The sequence below is a fragment of the Rhincodon typus genome, chromosome 36, assembly GCF_021869965.1.
Source record: "Rhincodon typus isolate 14 chromosome 36, sRhiTyp1.1, whole genome shotgun sequence".
Taxonomy (NCBI): domain Eukaryota; kingdom Metazoa; phylum Chordata; class Chondrichthyes; order Orectolobiformes; family Rhincodontidae; genus Rhincodon; species Rhincodon typus.
Window position 1 is genome coordinate 557208 of NC_063367.1, and position 18831 is coordinate 576038.

Genomic DNA, 18831 nt, shown 5'->3' on the forward strand with positions numbered 1-18831 from the left:
TGCTGGAATCCAAGGTAAGCAATCAGGAGGCTGGAGGAACACAGCAAGCCCAGGCAGGTAGAGGGATCCAGGACGCAGGACTGCAGGAGCTTCAGCCCTTAAGCTTGTCTAAGAGGTTTGAGATTCTTGCTCCCTTAGTGGATGAGAGTGGTGACTGTAGGGAGGATGAGCAAACTGAGCATTGTGGTACAGTAAATTCAAGAGGAAGAAGAAAAGAGAAATGTAGTTGTGATTGGGAATAGTATAGTCACGTTTAACTATACTATAGACACTATTGTTTGTGACCAGGATTGAGAGTCCCTGAAGGCTGTGTTGCCTGTCTAGTGCCCAGATTCAGATATCTCATCTGAACTGCAGAGGAGCTTGTAGTGGAAGGGGAAAGATCCAGTTGTGCTGTCCATGTAGATACTGATATTATAGGTAGAACGAGGTTCTGTTGAAGGAATATGAGCAGCTAGGGGCTAAATTGAAAAACGTAATCAAAAATGTAATAATCTCTAGATTACTACCTAAACCACGAGCTAATTGGCACAGGGTCAACAAAATTGAAGAGATGTGTGACTCAAAGATTGAGAGAAATGGATTTGAATTGACGGCACAGTACTGGGGAAGGAGAGGCTGTTCTGATGGGACAGGCTCCACCTGAAATCATGCTGGGACCTGTGTCCGTGCTGAATCATAAAATTAGAGCTGTAGATAGTTATGGGTGGGTGGTGGTGTTTAGTTCAGGTGCATGGAAAATTAGAAAATCAAAGGTATATGAGAAGGTAGGATTACAGGTTAGAGATGGGGTTGATTGTTACCAGAAAATAAAATAAAAGGGACATAATGTGTGAACTGCAAAGGAACCATGGAAGTGTAGGGAGCTTTGATATTATAACAAATGTAAAGGCTTTCTATCTTACTGCATGAAGCATTCAGAATAAGGTAGATGAACTGACTGTGTAAATTGAGATAAATGGACATGATCTCATAGCCATTAAGGAAACATGGTTATAAGTTAAAATCTAAGAACTTAACAATTTGACCTTTCTTAAAGAGAGGATGGACGGAAAAGGTGGTGCTAATAAAACAAGATCTGCTCCGCACAAACTGATGCTGACTGCTTCTTTATCCTTGAGCAGTCCTACTTTCTCCCTAGTTATCTTCTTGTTTTTATTGTATGCATATAATGCTTTGGAATTCTCTTTAACCCTACTAGCCAAGGTCATTTCATGGAAATAGCAAGAACTGCAGATGCTGGAGTTAGAGATAACACAGTATGGAGCTGGAGGAACACAGTAGGCCAGGCAGCATCAGAGGAGCAGGAAAGTTGATGTTTTGAGTCGGGATCCTACTTCAGAAATGGAGAGGGGGAAGGGAGCTGGGAAATAAATAGAGGGAGGAGAGATGGGGCTGGGTAGATAGGTGGGATGGTGATAGGTGGATGCAGGTATGGAGTGGTGGGGATTGGTCAGTGGGATGGGGGGTGGATAGGTGGGATAGAAGATGGACAGGTTGTGTCAGGTCAAGGAGGCAGGGATGAGAGGGAGGTTTGGATGTGGGACGAGGCCGGGGATGGGGAGATTTTGAAATTAGTGAATCCTATGTTTAGGCCATCGGGCTGTAGGCTCCTGAGGTGGAATACGAGGTGCTGCTCCTCCAGTTTGCCACTGCAACACTGGAGGAGCCCCAGAATGGACATGTCATCAAGGAAGTGGGAGGGGGAGTAAAAATGGTTGGCAACCAGAAGGTGTTGTCGTTTGTCACATACGGAGCACAGATGCTCCACGAAATGGTTCCAGAGTCTGTGCTTGGCTCACCGATGTAGAGGAGGCCGCACTGGATACGTTACTACAGTGGCTTCCTCTACATTGGTGAGACCAAGCGCAGACTCGGGGACCATTTTGTGGGGCATCTGCACTTGGCCTTAACATAGAATTGACCAGTTTTAAAATCTCCCCAACCCTGGCCTCATCCCACATCCAAACCTCCTTCTCATCCCCGCCTCCTTGACCTGACACAGCCTGTCCATCTTCTTCCCCACCTATCCACCCTACCCGTCCTGCTGACTAATCCCCACTAGCCCCTACCTGCATTCACCTGTCACCACCCCACCCATCCTCCCTCCCACCTCCTTGAACCGACACAACCTGTCCATCTTCTCTCCATATCCACTCCACCCATCACACTGATCAATCCCCATCACTCCCTATCTGCACTCACCTATCACTATCCCACCTACCTTTCCCCAGCCCCACCCTCCCGCCCTCTATTTATTTCTCAGCTCCCTTCCCCCTCCCCATTTCTGAACGGCCCCAACCCAAAACCTCAACTTTCCTGTTCCTCTGATGCCCGCCTGGCCTGCTGTGTTCCTCCAGCTCCAGGCTGTGTTATCAAGGTCATTTCATGGCCCTTTCTGGTCTCCTAATTCCCTGGAGTCTTTAAGAGTTCTTTCCTGCTTTCTTTACATTCCTCTCAGGCCCTGTTTGAATTTATTTTCCTAAACCTTATATATACTTTTTCCCTCTTGACTAAATTCACAACCTCCCTCATTATCTGAGGATCTCTTACCTTATCATCCTTCTCCTTCTTCTTTATTGGAACATCCTGGTCCTGAACTCTGATCAGTAGGTCTTTGAACAACTCCCACATGTGGGCTTGCCTGATAAAAGCCGCTCGCACTTAACACACTCTAGCTCCTGGCTAATACCGATGTAATTTGCCTTTCTCCCTTTAGTACCTTCCTGCAATGTCTTGACTTATCCTTATAGCTATCTTAAAACTTCAGGAGTTAAAATTGAATCAGAGATAGTAGGAACTGCAGATGCTGGAGAATCCGAGACAACAAGGTGCAGGGCTGGATGAACACAGCAGGCCAAGCAGCATCATAGGAGCAGAGAGGCTGACGTTTCGGGCCTAGACCCTTCATCAGAAAAGGGGGAGGGGAAGGGGGTTCTGAAATAAATAGGGAGAGAGTGGGAGGCGGATGGAAGAGGGATAGAGGAGAGGATAGGTGGAGAGGAAACAAACAGGTCCGCCTGCTCCTGCCCCACCGAACTGATCTCCAACTATCTAGACTCCATTTTCTCCCCCTTGGTCCAGGAACTCCCTACCTATGTCCGTGACACCACCCACGCCCTCCACCTCCTCCAGAACTTCCAATTCCCCGGTCCCCAACATCTCATCTTTACCATGGACCTGCATTCCCCATGCAGATGGCCTTAAGGCCCTCCGCTTCTTCCTGTCCCGCAGGCCCGACCAGTCCCCCTCCACTGATACACTCATCCGCTTAGCCGAACTCGTCCTCACACTCAACAACTTCTCTTTCAATTCCTCCCAATTCCTACAGACAAAGGGGGTAGCCATGGGTACCCGCATGGGCCCAAGCTACGCCTGCCTCTTTGTAGGTTACGTGGAACAATCCCTCTTCCGTACCTACACCGGCCCTAAACCCCACCTCTTCCTCCGTTACATTGATGACTGTATCGACGCCACCTCGTGCTCCCACGAGGAGCTCGAACAGTTCATCCACTTCACTAACACCTTCCACCCCAACCTTAAGTTTACCTGGACCATCTCTAACACCTCTCTCCCCTTCCTGGACCTCTCTGTCTCCATATCGGGCAACCACCTAGAAACCGATATTCATTTCAAGCCCACCGACTCCCACAGCTACCTAGAATACTCCTCCTCCCACCCACCTTCCTGCAAAAATGCCATCCCCTATTCCCAATTCCTTCGCCTCCGCCGCATCTGCTCCCAGGATGAGGCATTCCACTCCCGTACATCTCAGTTGTCCTCGTTTTTCAAGGACCGTAACTTCCCCTCCTCGGTGGTCGAGAACGCCCTCAACCGTGTCTCCCACATCTCCCGCACCTCATCCCTCACACCCCGTCCACGCAATAAAAACCAAAAAAGAATCCCCCTCGTCCTCACGTACCACCCCACCAACCTCCGGATCCAACGCATCATCCTCCGACACTTCCGCCATCTGCAATCCGACCCCACCACCAAAGACATCTTTCCCTCCCCACCCTTATCTGCTTTCCAGAGGGACAACTCTCTCCGTGACTCCCTTGTCCGCTCCACACTCCCCTCCAGCTCCACCACACCCGGCACTTTTCCCTGCAGCCACAGGAAGTGCTACACCTGCCCCCATACCTCCTCCCTCACCTCCATCCCAGGCCCCAAGAAGACTTTCCACATCAAGCAGATGTTCCCCTGCACATCTGCCAATGTGGTATACTGCATCCGCTGTACCCGGTGTGGCTTCCTCTACATCGGGGAAACCAAGCGGAGGCTTGGGGACCGCTTTGCAGAACACCTACGCTCGGTTCGCAATAAACAACTGCGCCTCCCAGTCGCGAACCATTTCAACTCCCCCTCCCATTCCTCAGACGACATGTCCATCCTGGGCCTCCTGCAGTGCCACAACGATGCCACCCGAAGGTCGCAGGAACAGCAACTCATATTCCGCTTGGGAACCCTGCAGCCCAATGGTATCAATGTGGATTTCACAAGTTTCAAAATCTCCCCTCCCCCTACCGCATCCCAAAACCAGTCCAGCTCGTCCCTGCCTCCCTAACCTGTTCTTCCTCCCACCTATCCCCTCCTCCCACCTCAAGCCGCACCTCCATCTCCTACCGACCAACCTCATCCCGCCCCCTTGACCTGTCCGTCCTCCCTGGACTGACCTATCCCCTTCCTAACTCCCTACCTACACTCACCTTTACTGGCTCCATCCCCGCCTCTTCGACCTGTTTGTTTCCTCTCCACCTATCCTCTCCTCTATCCCTCTTCTATCCACCTCCCACTCTCTCCCTATTTATTTCAGAACCCCCTTCCCCTCCCCCTTTTCTGATGAAGGGTCTAGGCCCGAAACGTCAGCCTCTCTGCTCCTATGATGCTGCGTGGCCTGCTGTGTTCATCCAGCCCTGCACCTTGTTGTCTCTTAAAACTTCAGGAGTTGTGATCATGGTTTCCAAATGCTGTACCACTAAAATATCAGTCACCTGGCCTGGCTAATTAGCCAATACGAGATTCAGTATGGCCCCTCCGCTAGTCAGACTATCCACAGTGTTTCAAGAAACCTCTCAAATGCACTTAACCAGTTCTACCCTGTCTAAGCCTCTTGATCTAAGGGATTCCCAGTCAATATTGGGGAAGTTAAAAGTCACCCATATGACAAACCCTGTTGTTGTTGCATCTTTCCATAATCTGCTTACATATTTGTTCGTGAATGTCTCAGAAGCTGTTGGGGGGGCTTCATAGAATCCCTACAGTGTGGAAACAGGCCATTTGGCCCAACAAGTCCAGACTACCCCTCTGAAGAGCATCCCACCCAGACCCATTCCCCTACCCTTGATTTCCCCATTTCTAACCCACCTAACCAAAACATCCCTGGACACTATGGGCAATTTACCTACCCTACACATCTTTGGACTGTGGGAGGAAACTCATGCAGACATGTGCAAACTCCACACAGACAGTTGCCCGAGGCTGGAATTGAACCCAGGACCCTGGCACTATAAGGCAGCAGTGCTAACCATTGAGCCACTGTTGATCTTATGATCTTACTGATGTGGAATACAGGCAGGAAAGTTGATTTAAAGCCACAGCCAAGATCTTATCGAATGGCAGAACAGGCTCAAGTGGCTGAATGGTCCATTCCTACTTCGTTCCTTATGTACACCTTCACAAGGTGCAAGGGCTCTTTTGATAAACATATTAAGAAAAGCTCATATTCATACATATTCAAACATATTCAAAATACAGCTCCACTTTATGAATTAAATGTAATAGATGGGTTGGATGGCATATAGCACTGTACATTTGATATCTGAAATGTGTGCTCAAAGATTGTATCAGTTGATTTGGGTACGTATGATTTTTCACAAAAGTCAACAAAAGCCCTGAAGAAGAGTCACCGGACCCGAACCGTTAACTCTGTTTTCTCCTTCACAGATGCTGCCAGACCTGCTGAGCTTTTCCAGCAACTTTGTTTTTGTTCCTGATTTACAGCATCCGCAGTTCTTTTGGTTTTAAATTAGAGCTAAAGAAATAACAGCTTTTGTAACACCATGCAATGTCATGCTGTTTGGAATGAAAAGGTTCAACAATTAACCAGTAAAGTAATCAAAGGAGCTGGCAATTGTACTGCTTACATTGATGATTCACCTGTCACCTTGTTTTTAGCTGAACCTGGGAAGAACAGCTACACCATTTGACTGAACTACAAAAAGCCAATTTGGTCAAAAATTTGGCTAGGGTGAGTGATCTTTAGAGGTGGTACATTTAGGCCACACTGTGGAACAAGGCCAAGGAGCACATGGAGAAGCAAAAGTTCAGGCTATTTTGGATTTTCCCATTCCTAAGCTGAAACATAAAATTTTATATTGTGTCAATCTCAGTCTCAGTGGATTCTATATAAGTGTGTTCCAAACCTCAACACTGTTGTGGCACTTAAATTTGAAAATAAAATGGGGTGGCATAGTGGCTACCACTGCTAACTCATGGTGCCAGTGACCTGGGTTCAATTCCACCATTGGGTGACTGTGTGGCATTTGCACATTCTCCCTGTGTCTACATGGGCTTCCTCCAGGTACTCCAGTTTCCTCCTACAGTCCAAAGATGTGCAAGTTAGGTGGATTGGTCATGCTAAGTTGTTCATTGTGTACAGACTAGGTGGATTAGCCATTGGGAATGCAGAATTATTGGGTAGTGGGGTGGGTCTGGGTGGAATGCTGTTCAGAGGGTCGGTGTGGACTCAATGGGCTGAATGGTCTCCTTCCACACTAGGGATTCTATGGAAAATAGGTGGAAAGTTAGGAGAGTCAAAAAGCCTTTGAAAATTTAAAAGCTGACAACTGCATTCATTTTAGCCATCCCATTTATGTGTAGCCATTCATATTGGCTGTTGGTGTGTGAACTGCTAAAGGACAAGATGGGATATTTCAAGTAAACTAACATTCACAAAATCATGTAACTGTTAAAAAAGAAGACACTTTTTTATAAGGACCACACTCCTTCAAGATTATAAGATGTAGGAGAAGTAGACCATTCAGTCCATCGAGTCAACTCCACCATTCAGTGAGATCGTGGCTGATCTGATAATTGCTTACTCCATTTTCCTCCCTTTCCACCATAACTCGATTCCTTATTGATTGAAGATCTATCTCAGCTTTGAATATATTTACACGATTCCATAAATTCAGAAGCTTCAGAAAATAAATTCAATAAAATGTGGTGCTGGAGATGCACAATAGGCCAGATAGCATCAGAAGAGCAGAAAAGTCGACGTTGAGTCTGGACCCTACATCCTGCACCCTATTTTATCGACTCTGACTTCCAGCACCCGTGGCCCTTACTATCTCCGCCTCAGAGAAATTCCTCCTCACCTATAATTTAAACATGTGACCATTTATTGCGATTATCTCCTCTGCTCATAAACACTCCCACAGGGGAAGCAACTTTTCTGTATCTACCCTATTGAGTCTCTGAAGAATCTAGTATTTTTCGATAAGGTTGGGTCTTATTCTTCTATTTTCCAACAAGTACATGCCCAATCTGCTCCACCTCTTCTCATAAGACAGTCCCTCCATACCAGGTATCAACCTACTGAACCTTCTCTGAACTGCCTCCAAAGCCAATAAGTCTTTCCTCAGATAAGGGGTTCAAAACTGGTCTTAGCATTTCAGTTTTGGTCTGCTTAGTGTAGTTTTAATAAAGCGTCTCCACTTTACACTCATTCCTATACCCATTCCCTCTGTAATAAAGATATAATTTCCTCAGAAAAACTTTAAGGCAAGAGCTTACAGTTGGAGAATTAAGTTCCATTGAAATAACTGTATAACTTGAAAATTGCTCATGTATTTTGAAACAAAAATTCCAATGTTGACATCTATGTCTGTCAAGATTGGGTGAGTGATGTGGCACAGATGAACTTATGTAAAAATTATTGCTGAATAACTCATTGTGCATTTATAGTTAACATGTTATTACTGTTATTATGTTAGATTTAGAGGCAAGGTAGTGTTTTCATTGCTCATCAAAAACTAAGATACATTTTTATTCTTCTTTTGGGGAACATATAATATAAAATGATTTTTAAAATATTTTAATATTATTTATTATCAGTTTCAAATTTTGAGTTTCTAACAGGGGCTGTGTGTATAAAATAAATAAATTAACTTGCAAGTGCTTCTGTAGCCATAGTGATTTCTTTTAATGCAGTTCGAGATGGCTACTTTACCTTTTGGTTTACTCCAGGTTTTTACAACCGAGCAAGTTAAACAATTGTACTTCAAGATTTCTACTAGAAAATTTCTGGACTGGAGTCGTTTTTAAACTTAAGGGAACAAACATTGCTCAGGGGGAGGTTGCTTTTGTTTCAGCTTTTTGGTTAGGAAGTTCTGTGAAGTCCTTGCATTGAGATGCATGTACACAGCAGTGCTACTGAGATGGGGAGAATATAATAGAACTAGATTATCTTAGAGTATGGAGTTAGTGATAATTATAGAGCACAAATAACTAAAATCAATATAATCTGTTTTCATTCTTTGACAAATTTCATTTATCTTTAAGCTTAATATAAACAACTTTTATTAATGCTAATGATTCACAGGAGCAAAGTATAGTGTATGACACAACCATATAGAGACATTGCTGCCAAGTCCTGATGACTTAAAGAACTGCAGCTAATATAAATCAGGAACAAAAACAGAAGTTGGTGGAAAAGTTCAGCAGGTCTGGCAGCATCTGTGAAGAAAAAACAGAGTTAACCTTTCAGGTCTGGTGACCTTCGAAACGTTAACTCGGAATTTTTCTTCACAGATGCTGCCAGACCTACTGAGCTTTTCCAGCAACTTCTGTTTTTGTTCCTGATGACTAAAAATTCAGTCAAAGAAGTACATTTCAAGAGCATTTAAAGGTGACAATTAATTTAAAGAGGCAGAGAGATGCAGGAAGGGAACTCCAGAGCTTCGGTCCTAGCTTCACCAATAGTGAAGTTACTAAAGTTGTGATGCCCAAGAGTCAGAATTAGAGAATAGACATCTCAGTGAGTTTTAAGAGGCAGAGATTACAGACAGAGGGAGTAGCAAGGCCATGGGAGATTTGGAAAACAAAAAGGATTTAGATCTTAATAATGAGGCTTCTGAAATTTTCTTTAGAATTTTTTTTGTATAACTGTGAAAACGTGATCTAGATTTGGAATTTGCAATCAGTAATAGCTAACTGAATACAACTAATGCAAGTGGATGGAGACTAGGCACAATGCCTCTGTTCAGACTGCCTCCATTTACTTTAAAACATATTGTTAAAATTTTGGGCATTAATACTTCAATTCACTGTGAAAAATGTAAATCAGAATAGAAGTTTTCAGAAAGCATTTTGACAAGTCAGATTGAGTTTGGAAATTTTCATTTCTGGCAAAATGCATCATGCTGAAGTTACAGTTATGGGTCAATGTGTGCTGTAGACCTAACTCAGCTTTTCACCTTCCACAGTGTTAGTATCACAGCAACAAACTCCAGCTCCCAAACTCTTGTTAACTACATTATTTTGAGAGAACATGTGTTTCCATTTATTGAGCAGTAAAATTGAAATTGAATTGCTAAAACTGAAAAATCTAGGAAGGTTCGGCAACTTGTAAATCAAGTGCGGCATATCGCTGCGTATGCTTATACAATGTTGCTTTCTGGTAGCAAAAAGGGAGAATTTGAGACTGAATGACATTAAGAATCTTTTGAATAAAGAAAATTCTGCCTGGCAAAAGCTGATTGGCTTAGGTGTACAGGGTTAAGAAGCTGTAAATGCTAGGAACAGCAGAGTGCGAAAAATATCCAGATCCAACAGACAGACAGTGTTCCTCCACACCACCACCACCACCAACCACCCGCACCCCCCCCTCCACCCCTCCATGGAACTGAAGATAGAAAACCCCAGAAAGCTTAAAAGAATTGATCTAATTTCACCCAACCACTGACTTGAAAGACAACTATCACCTTACGGACAACATTCTCTGGATTGCAACTCCCCAGCTCTTATTTCTAAGATTTTTAAATATTTTTTATTTATCCAGAGGTACTACAGTAGGTCCAGTATATATGACATTGAAATGGGGATTAAATTATACCTAGGCATTCTGGTCCATGTACCTTCTGCTTTGTAACCTTGTTTTATAAAGGCTACAACAGGCCAGACACTGAGTTGAACACGTGTGTGTGTGTGTGTATGTGCGTTGGGGTGGTGGGGTCTACATTGGCATTTCTGACTATGACAGCAGCCTTCTGGGAAATAAACCTGTAACTTTACAAGTTCTGAGGAAGGGTCACCGAACCCAAAACGTTAACTCTGAAATTAAATTTTCAGTTGTCCTTGAAATAAGAGTTTTGGTACCAATACATTCCTGGCATGAGAACAGCTGAATTTCCGAAATGGAATAGTTACTCTAGAGAAAGTAACAACCCTAAATGGAACTACACAGGCACTGGATTTGTCTGGGGGTAAATCAGAGTCTCACTCCCCTGCACAATCAATTGGGACATTAGAAATAGCTTCAGCAACTGTTAAGCTCAATTAAAACTTAGTTCAAACCTGATTGAAACGTTGAACGTGTCAAGGTTAAAGACAAGTGCTTTCCATATCATCTCTGACTGCATTTGACCTGGCTGTATTTCCGGAGTTTATTACAATAATAGCTCTGTCAGCTAGACAATAATTTGATTTCCTTTGGAGTTGAAATATTGCACCAGATATACCGACTAAAATCCAGCAAAAGGAGGAGAATTTGCTGCTTCAGAATGAAATTCTGAAGGTGATACTGAGGCTTCTACTTAACACAATTTGAAAGGCTGGGCAATCACTTGGTTGCGTCTGAAAATGAAGTCACATTTTAAGGTCCAACCTACAATTTAACTAAACTGATACATCATGCACTTCGAATACTTTTAAACAGAAAAGCATTCACATAGTAAAAATTCATTAACATCCCAACAATATCAGATTAAATTTGAAATCAAATATTGACACAATCCTTTTGGTTAACTCCTTGCTTGACTTAGAAGCACTGGAGCAAAATCACCCACAAAACACCAAGGAAAATTCATCCAGAGTAGAATGTAGAGAATTGGTGAGGAGCTGTTCTTTTGGTCACAGGCTGGTTCTCTGATGCTTACTGCTTAGTCTAACATCAGCAAATGTAGAGTTCTTCTCCTGTGATTGGAGGAGTAATGAGTGGTTAATAGAGAGATCCAAAACTGTTTATTGTTGTGGACTTTGGGGCTTTTGACATGGGCCAGGGTGGCTTTTTCCTGGTGTGAGGGGAGGAAGATGCTGAAGAGTGATGGAGGAGAGGAAGGCTTCATTTGGGTTGGGTTCAGGGTCAGAGCAAAGCTGGACGCGGAGGGTTTAGGGGCAAGTTGGAGGCAGTATGGGTTCAGCAGATTTAAACCGACTAATAAATATTATGCTAACTGGGAACCAGGAAAACTTTAAATGACTGAGGTAATGATTCTATGCAATGATGCATTAATTCAGGAGCTACTACAGGTAAAATGCAGGGGTACTAGTGCAATCAATAGTATGTCAATTTATAAATGTACAATTTTGTGGCTTTCAGTTTAGTGTGGATGATAATTATTAAGGATATTGATTAATTCTTCTAATTCTATATATGCGAGAACAAATACTGTATAAAACAGGAGGCAACTCGCACAAAGCAAGCTCCTACAACTAGCAACAAAATAACCAGATTGTTTCAGTTGTTAGCTGACAGAGAATAGGTAGCAGTTCAAGAAGTCTTCCATTCAAAACTGTGCCCTGGTGAATTTAGTTTCTACATCTCACGGCAAACAAAACCTCCATTTAATGTCTAATCTGCCAGCATAGCTCCCCAAGTACCAGATTCTGATTTTGTTTCCAGGTCTCTGGTGGGAGGCAAGAGGTGAGAGTTAAACTGTAAGAACCATTGTATAAGTTTTACTCCTGTACAGTAGCCAAGATGTGGGAGATACAGGTCTGTGTTCTGTGGACCATTTCTATTTCAGCACAAGTACTGCAGCTGTTTGCAATCCCATCGAATTTGTCGCAAAAATAATGAGAAAACCTTCAGGTATCAAGTATGTGCACTTAAATGAAATAGCCTACCAAAATTCTAAGTTATTTGATTAAAACAGACTTAATTTAATGTTGAAATGGAGTCGGCATTACACTGTTTGAGTGAAATGGTAAGTTTCCTGTGATCCACATACTCTGACTGAAAGTGAGGGCCCATGGTTACTAAGCATAATATTTACAGCAGGTTCATTGGCTTTGACTGAATATTGTAAAGTGTTTCAGTTAACAATTCACTTTCTTAAAAACTACCTTAGTTAATTAGGAAAGGCACTGGCAAGTTTATTGCAGTTTATTTCTTGGCAGCGACAAGAACAGTGGCAAAACAGTTTACCATGGGAATTCCTTCATGTGGGTGCCTTCAAGTATGAATGAAGTGATACTGGACAGTGTAGGTAGCACCTACGGCAGTTATGTCTTGAACCATGATTATCCACAAACCCCATCCATAGAGACTACCACACTGAAATACATATAAATATGAAAAGGATATACTTCACTTCAAGATTTGCCACTGGATCCAATTTCTTAGGGAGATGATGATAGCCGATTTCACTATTTAAATGTGGCATGTGAATGACAGATTACTCTTAATGCTCAATGGCTCTTCAGAATTTTTAGAGGACTACAATGTTCATAGAGATGTGTGACAATACTATGGCTTTAAGATGTGTACTGTGTGCTGATTTTTGTTTGAAGAGAGGTTTTAAGACAGAAGTGCCAGAATCGCATGTGAGACAATCTATTTTAATGAATTTGCATTTACCAAGGGTGTGTTTATGGGATGTTACAATGTTGAGACAGTTGCTGTTCAGTTGTAAAATAATCTACTGTTCTGTTCCATTTTCCAACAGAGGTAAAGTTATATCAATCCTCCTGTTAATGGTTTGTTTTTTTAAACTGTAGAGTAAAAATAAAATGTATTTTGCTTAAAGCTGTAACCAATCGAGTTACATCTTGAACACAAAACCTTACACTTGCCTTTAAATAAGTTAAAGGTTAAGATTTTGGCTATCTCCTTGATAATTTTGAAGGGGGTTTAGTCTGGTCCATAACAGATGTTGTGGGAAACATGAAACATATGCTCAGTCACACTGACTAAAAGGGAGACCAAAAATATCAGCAAAAAGGAGGATTTCAATGATGTGCACATATTATAGTACCTTTAATAGACTAAATTTCCTGAGTACTTCACAGGAATGTTAACAAAAAATGCTAGAGTGACATAAAATGAGTATCAGGACATATGAAGGAAAAAGACAGCGAGGTTCAAGGGGAAAGGTTCAATGTTTGGAATCTAGTAACCAAAGGCGAGGCTAACCAGAGCTGCACAAAAGGTCATTTGAACAGTATGATAAGAATTTTAAAATCAAGGTATAAAAGAAATGTGGAGAAGTTTCAGGGACCAACACTGGGGCAAAGGAAGTATAGGATTCTCTGAAGGAAAGGAGAGACCAGGTTTATTGACCTCCCTGTGCAAAGGGTTGTGCAGAATTATGATAATAACAACTGCACATTACAGGCACACTGCAGTGTCTGCCTGGCTTTACTGTGTGGAGACCTTTTGATCTAAATTACACAGAAATTAAAAAGCAGCCTGATGTTCTTTTCTGAGAATGAAACCAAAGATAAGCTGGTGTCTTAAGAGTGTCACCTCCAAATTACCATCTGCCAAACTGAAATCTGAAGGATACATGTAAAGGAATCAGAGTACTGTGCCTAAGGAGGAGTCTGAAATATCAACAAGTTCTCATCTTCACTTACTGGCAAGAAATGTAAATAATTTGGTGATATGAACACTTAGGCCCCGATTTTCATTCAGGGGTGGAGGCCAGAGAATTCGAGGCTCTGTAAATCCGATTTATAAATGGTAATGTGAGAAGTCAGTTTCTGATCCACAGGAGCAAGGTGGATTGGAAATATGGCTGGGCAAACAAGGTGATGATGCTTCTGACTTCAGAGGCAAGTGGAAAATCCTTCCTTGGGGCTCCTGCACTGTTCAAAATTGGAAATAAAATAGGCCAACCTATGCACCTCTACCCATCCCCATGGTCCCTCTTACTCACTGTGCCAACACACAGTTCCACCCATCACCCCTTCCCCTCTCATTTACCATGCGAACTCACCTAATATACTACTACCCATGTGCACAGAAGGAAAGAAAAGGTAAAATTCCATTACTTAAAGATATTACAGAATGTGTTTGATTGAGAAAAGCAGGTTCGAAACTCAGACAACTTGACATTCTAAGGGTTTTAAGCATCTTCTTCTCCTCTGTTAGTAACACCTGATCCCAACTCCTCCTCACACCTAAAATTGTCACAGGTTCATTGGTGCACCTTACCTCTCCAATATGGTATGGTGTCTTTTGTTGGAAGAAAAGATGGAAGAAATTAATTCACGTCTGATGGGGCACATTCCAGGTTCCACACTTCTCGGGCGCCACAGGTGATTTAAAAGGCTGCTTCTATGAAATATACATTCGCAAAACTCCATACCTGTTCCTGTGAAAATGGTCAGTACCTTGCTTGCCATTTCTAACGACAATTTTCATTAGTACAGAGTCACACTTTTGTGGTGAAACTTTAGTGTGCAAAAATCATATTCCCATTATTTTAAAATAGCGGTTAGTTTACTTTGAATGGGCAAATGCTTTTTGTGAAAGTCGTAATTAGGAAATGTACAAAGTAGGCCGCCTGTACAACTCAAAATCTAATCTAATAACTGGGAATCCAATTTCCTCTTTCTCCACTAATTCTCTCTCAAGTAAGGTTTCACAGCTCTGGTAACAGCAAGAATGAGCCACATGGTGTTTTGCCAAATCCAACATCCCAGATAGGAAACTTTGACAGATTCTTTATCTTTTATAGCCCTTCAGACGTAGAAGCACCACTTCAAGGAGTCAAGAAGAGATTAATTCATGATGCTGGTGAAGAATAATTAAGTATAGTTTAAAAAAAAAACTCAGCGTGGATCCTACATCCTTCAGATGTTCTCAAGCATTTCACAGCAACTGAATTAGTTTTGGGGTGTAGTGACTGTCACTTACTGGGTAAATAAAATAAATATTTTTTACAACCGATGAACAGGACCATGGCAGCAGGTTAGAAATTATCATAGAATTTCTACAGTGTGGAAACAGGCCATTCGGCCCAACATATCAACACGAACTCTCCGAACAGCATCCCACCCAGACTCGCGCCCCTTTCCCTATCCCTTGTAACCTTGCATTTCCCATGTCTAATCCACCTTACCTTCACATCCATGTTAAATTGCCCATAGTGTCCATGGTGAACCCACCTAACCTGCACATCTTTGGACTGTTGGAGGAAATCGGAGCATCTAAAGGAAACCCATGCAGACACGGGGAGAATGTGCAAACTCCACACAAACAGTCGACGGAGGCTGGAATTGAACAAGGGGCCCTGGTGCACCAGTGCTAACCATGTCGCTGATAGGGCTTTTCTGACATCCCTACCTCTGGGTCAGAAGGGGTGGGTTTATGTCTCACGTACTCCAGGCATGTCACAACACATCTGAAAATGTCAATGAAAAATATCTAGAGTCACATACAGACAAGACTGGGTGGGGATGACAGATTTCCTTTCCCAAAGAACCATCAGTGAACCCCAGATGGGTGTTAATGATAATTGACATGGGTTACCATTAAGTTAATTTTTAATTTAAAATTTTAATTCAATTTAAATCTGCCATGGTAGGATTCAAACTCATGTTTCTAGAACAATAGTCTGAAATTCTAGATTATTAGTCCGGTGACATTACCACCACATCACCACCTTCTCCAGAAAGAAACTGCTTTATAAAATGTTTTATTTTAAAAGACAAAACGCTGTTTTGCATCATTAACATTGCACTTTACTATCAGTGAAACAGTACACGAACATTTACTAATATACATACCATCATTATAAGCAGCCATAGTAGTACATTTACAATCAAGATTGGTTTGTGGGGATTAAACTGAATAAATGCCATTTGTGATTGATGTTACTGTGTCAGTTCATAACTTTGCAACTAAAACAATTTATTATTTTAAATAAGTTTGTACAGTTTCAATATGCAGATTCAAGTTTAGGATGTGTATGTTTTCACATTTAAGAGACATGAGTCTCATGCCAGAAACCGCCTTTTCTGCTGCTGCTGCCTTGTATATTACAACCACATGCAAATACATCATTTCATCTTATTGTGTAATTAAAACACTACTCAGGCCACTATAAACGGAATTTATGAGAAAGTGTCTTTGATAAGTAAAAAGGGCTATATCCTGGTACGAAAATATCATACCATTTTATACGAGTAGAAGACTCTTCCAATAGCTGTAATCTACTATTTCATGTTGTACACGGCAATGGTTGGAAACAATTTTGTCCAAGATGCACCCAGTGTCTGGTTCCCCAAATGTAACCCAGCATGTCTAATTTGTCTTTCGTAATCAGGTGATGTTGTAAATCATAAACCATACTTGTCATCCTACATCCAATTGTAGCCACACATTGGCAACATATGATGCAGATAGCTATATATATAAACCCTACTCTGCCCAGCAAAGTATTGGGATTGATGAGAAGTCCATTTTTTACTCAGCAGTTCATTTTATTTTTTGCACCATCATTTATTTTTAATTGTTTACGCTTTCTGAAAGAATCAAGTGCCGAGTGACATCTCAAGAAAATGAGAATTGAGAAAAAAGACTTGGAATACCTAAATGAAAATGTAAAAATCACAAACTCTGTAGCATGGATGAAACTCAGGAGAACGCTTTTGTTCCCAGTAACCAGTGTTTACAAGTGGTCACGAGAAAAATGGCAACAAGAGAAATCCCAACAAATTACAGACAGAGAATGGTCTATTTCTATTTTTAAAAATATTGGGCTGTTACAGGAAGGTATAGCAATGTAGGGTCAAGGTGTAGTTACACTCCATGTACCTTATAATACTGAACTTCATACTGGCATCAAGTTCTGAATATAGACAGTAATGTACTGTTTATCAGAGAGAAGGGGAGGGCAACAGTCTGTTCAAAGATCCTCAACCATTCTCTAATGCATATAATCATTTCAAACACTTACGTCAGTACTTTATTGACCTTGAGCACTTACTCTAAACTGAAATGTTTTATCAATTGGTACACTTCAGGCAGAACTACTGCTGAAACAATGAGGACTTCTGAACCTTGTGTCAAATTAGAAATCACAAACTAAGATGTGTGAAAAGTCTGAAGAAACACTAATGTAAATGCACCTTGAAGCCAGTCAATGCTATCCCACAATTTATAGTACAGAGATCATTTTAAAATATTGAATTTCAATGTCAACCGAACTACTAAATTCTTGATCAACAGCAGCCATTACAGATTCAAAAATATTCTGTTGAGGTTTTGTGATAGGCTTAAATTAGATCAGGTCTCCTCGATTACTGTATTGACACTAGCAATGGTGCAATAAACAGAATTCTCATCAGCGATTTAAAAGTGCAAGATGAAAATAGTCTTGAGCTATCAAGTACTTATGGAAATGTGGAACTGTTTGTGTGCGCTCCAATTCAGTATATATGTTGCAAATATTTATAAAAAGGTGGGACGCATTAAAGTTTGGTGCCTGATCCCGATTTGGTCTGGCGTTCCACATAGAACAAGATGTAGGCCTTGGCCTTCATTACAGTTTCCTCCTCAGTCAAAGTAACAGTACTGTCATTGAAGTGGAACCAACGCCCTTCATGAGCTGCATATGCAGTGTAATGACCCGAGCCAACTCTGAGAGGAAAAAATAAGTTAGTGTTCTACTCAAAAAAATGCACATATTATTTCATATAAAATTACAAAAGTTACCAGTAAACTTTTTCTTATTTCAGTGTGTTATGAAAATCAACACATAATCCAGAGTTCCCATGTTATATTTTTACACATGCCATAACAGTACCATCCTCTTGAGTTGGACTGAAGAAATTAAAATCAAAGTAACTTGCTTTATTTGTAATGTTTGTTCAGTGATTAGGTTAATACATACCAATTAGGAGTGACTAAGCTGAGCAATGCAATTGTCCTACGAGATAGTTTGCCCATGAAAACGCCAGCATAATTAGGGCAGGGATGTGAGATGCTTCAATAAAATGAACATGATAGCATTTGACTGTGACTCTGGTTAGAAGTACACCCCTGACCATACAATGCAAATTTCGTCAAGTTCAATCATGCATTCTCTACATCCATTTGAGCGGAAAGTCATCTAGGTCATCCCCTAGTGGAACTGGTGATTGGGTCATGGATGTGGCAATGGTTTCATCCAATTTCAACTGTGGTCACTATGTCCAATGGAACAATCACTGGAGAAGGTGTAGAGAGGAGAAACAAAACAGATCAAATGTAAAGGCGATGAGGTTTTTCAACTGAGGCCAACTAATGCAGCCCATGGACAAGTAACCGTTTGCAACTGTCCTGGTCTGCGACTCAGCAGCTCACTGTAAAGTTCAAGACGTGCAGTGATGTTTGATAATCAAAACAGATTGCAGTTGCCCCAGTTATCCTATTAAGCAAATCAGGTAATTCTGTCCTCACTATCCAATCTGGACAGATTATTCAAAATTTCTATTTTTTGTTCAGTGCTGTTTCCAACGTGCAAAAACAAGTCTGCTGCATGTGCATCAACCTTCAACCAGACTAGCTGATGTCAGTTGGGATGGGGTAGCTTTTGGGGTTGGGGGGGGGGGGGGGGG

At 41.8% G+C, this 18831-nt stretch overlaps 1 protein-coding gene and 1 long non-coding RNA gene across 8 annotated transcripts in view; one reads left to right on the forward strand and one right to left on the reverse strand.

Moving 5' to 3' along the window:
* The first annotated feature begins 4926 nt into the window (after positions 1–4926).
* Positions 4927–18831, forward strand: part of LOC125487111 — a 34555-nt gene continuing 20650 nt past the window's right edge. Inside the window, exon 1 of the long non-coding RNA XR_007265656.1 lies at positions 4927–6250. This is a non-coding gene — a long non-coding RNA (uncharacterized LOC125487111). The remainder of the gene's footprint in view (positions 6251–18831) is intronic.
* The window catches only part of usp3 (ubiquitin specific peptidase 3), a 135143-nt gene continuing 132261 nt past the window's right edge, over positions 15950–18831 (reverse strand). For 6 of the 7 annotated variants that reach the window (XM_020530999.2, XM_048617243.1, XM_048617246.1 and 3 more), the window contains one exon: positions 15950–17872. In XM_020530999.2, coding sequence (XP_020386588.1) covers positions 17704–17872 — 169 coding nt within the window. In that variant the 3' untranslated portion in view covers positions 15950–17703. The remainder of the gene's footprint in view (positions 17873–18831) is intronic. The other variant, XM_048617247.1, reaches the window with a different exon arrangement.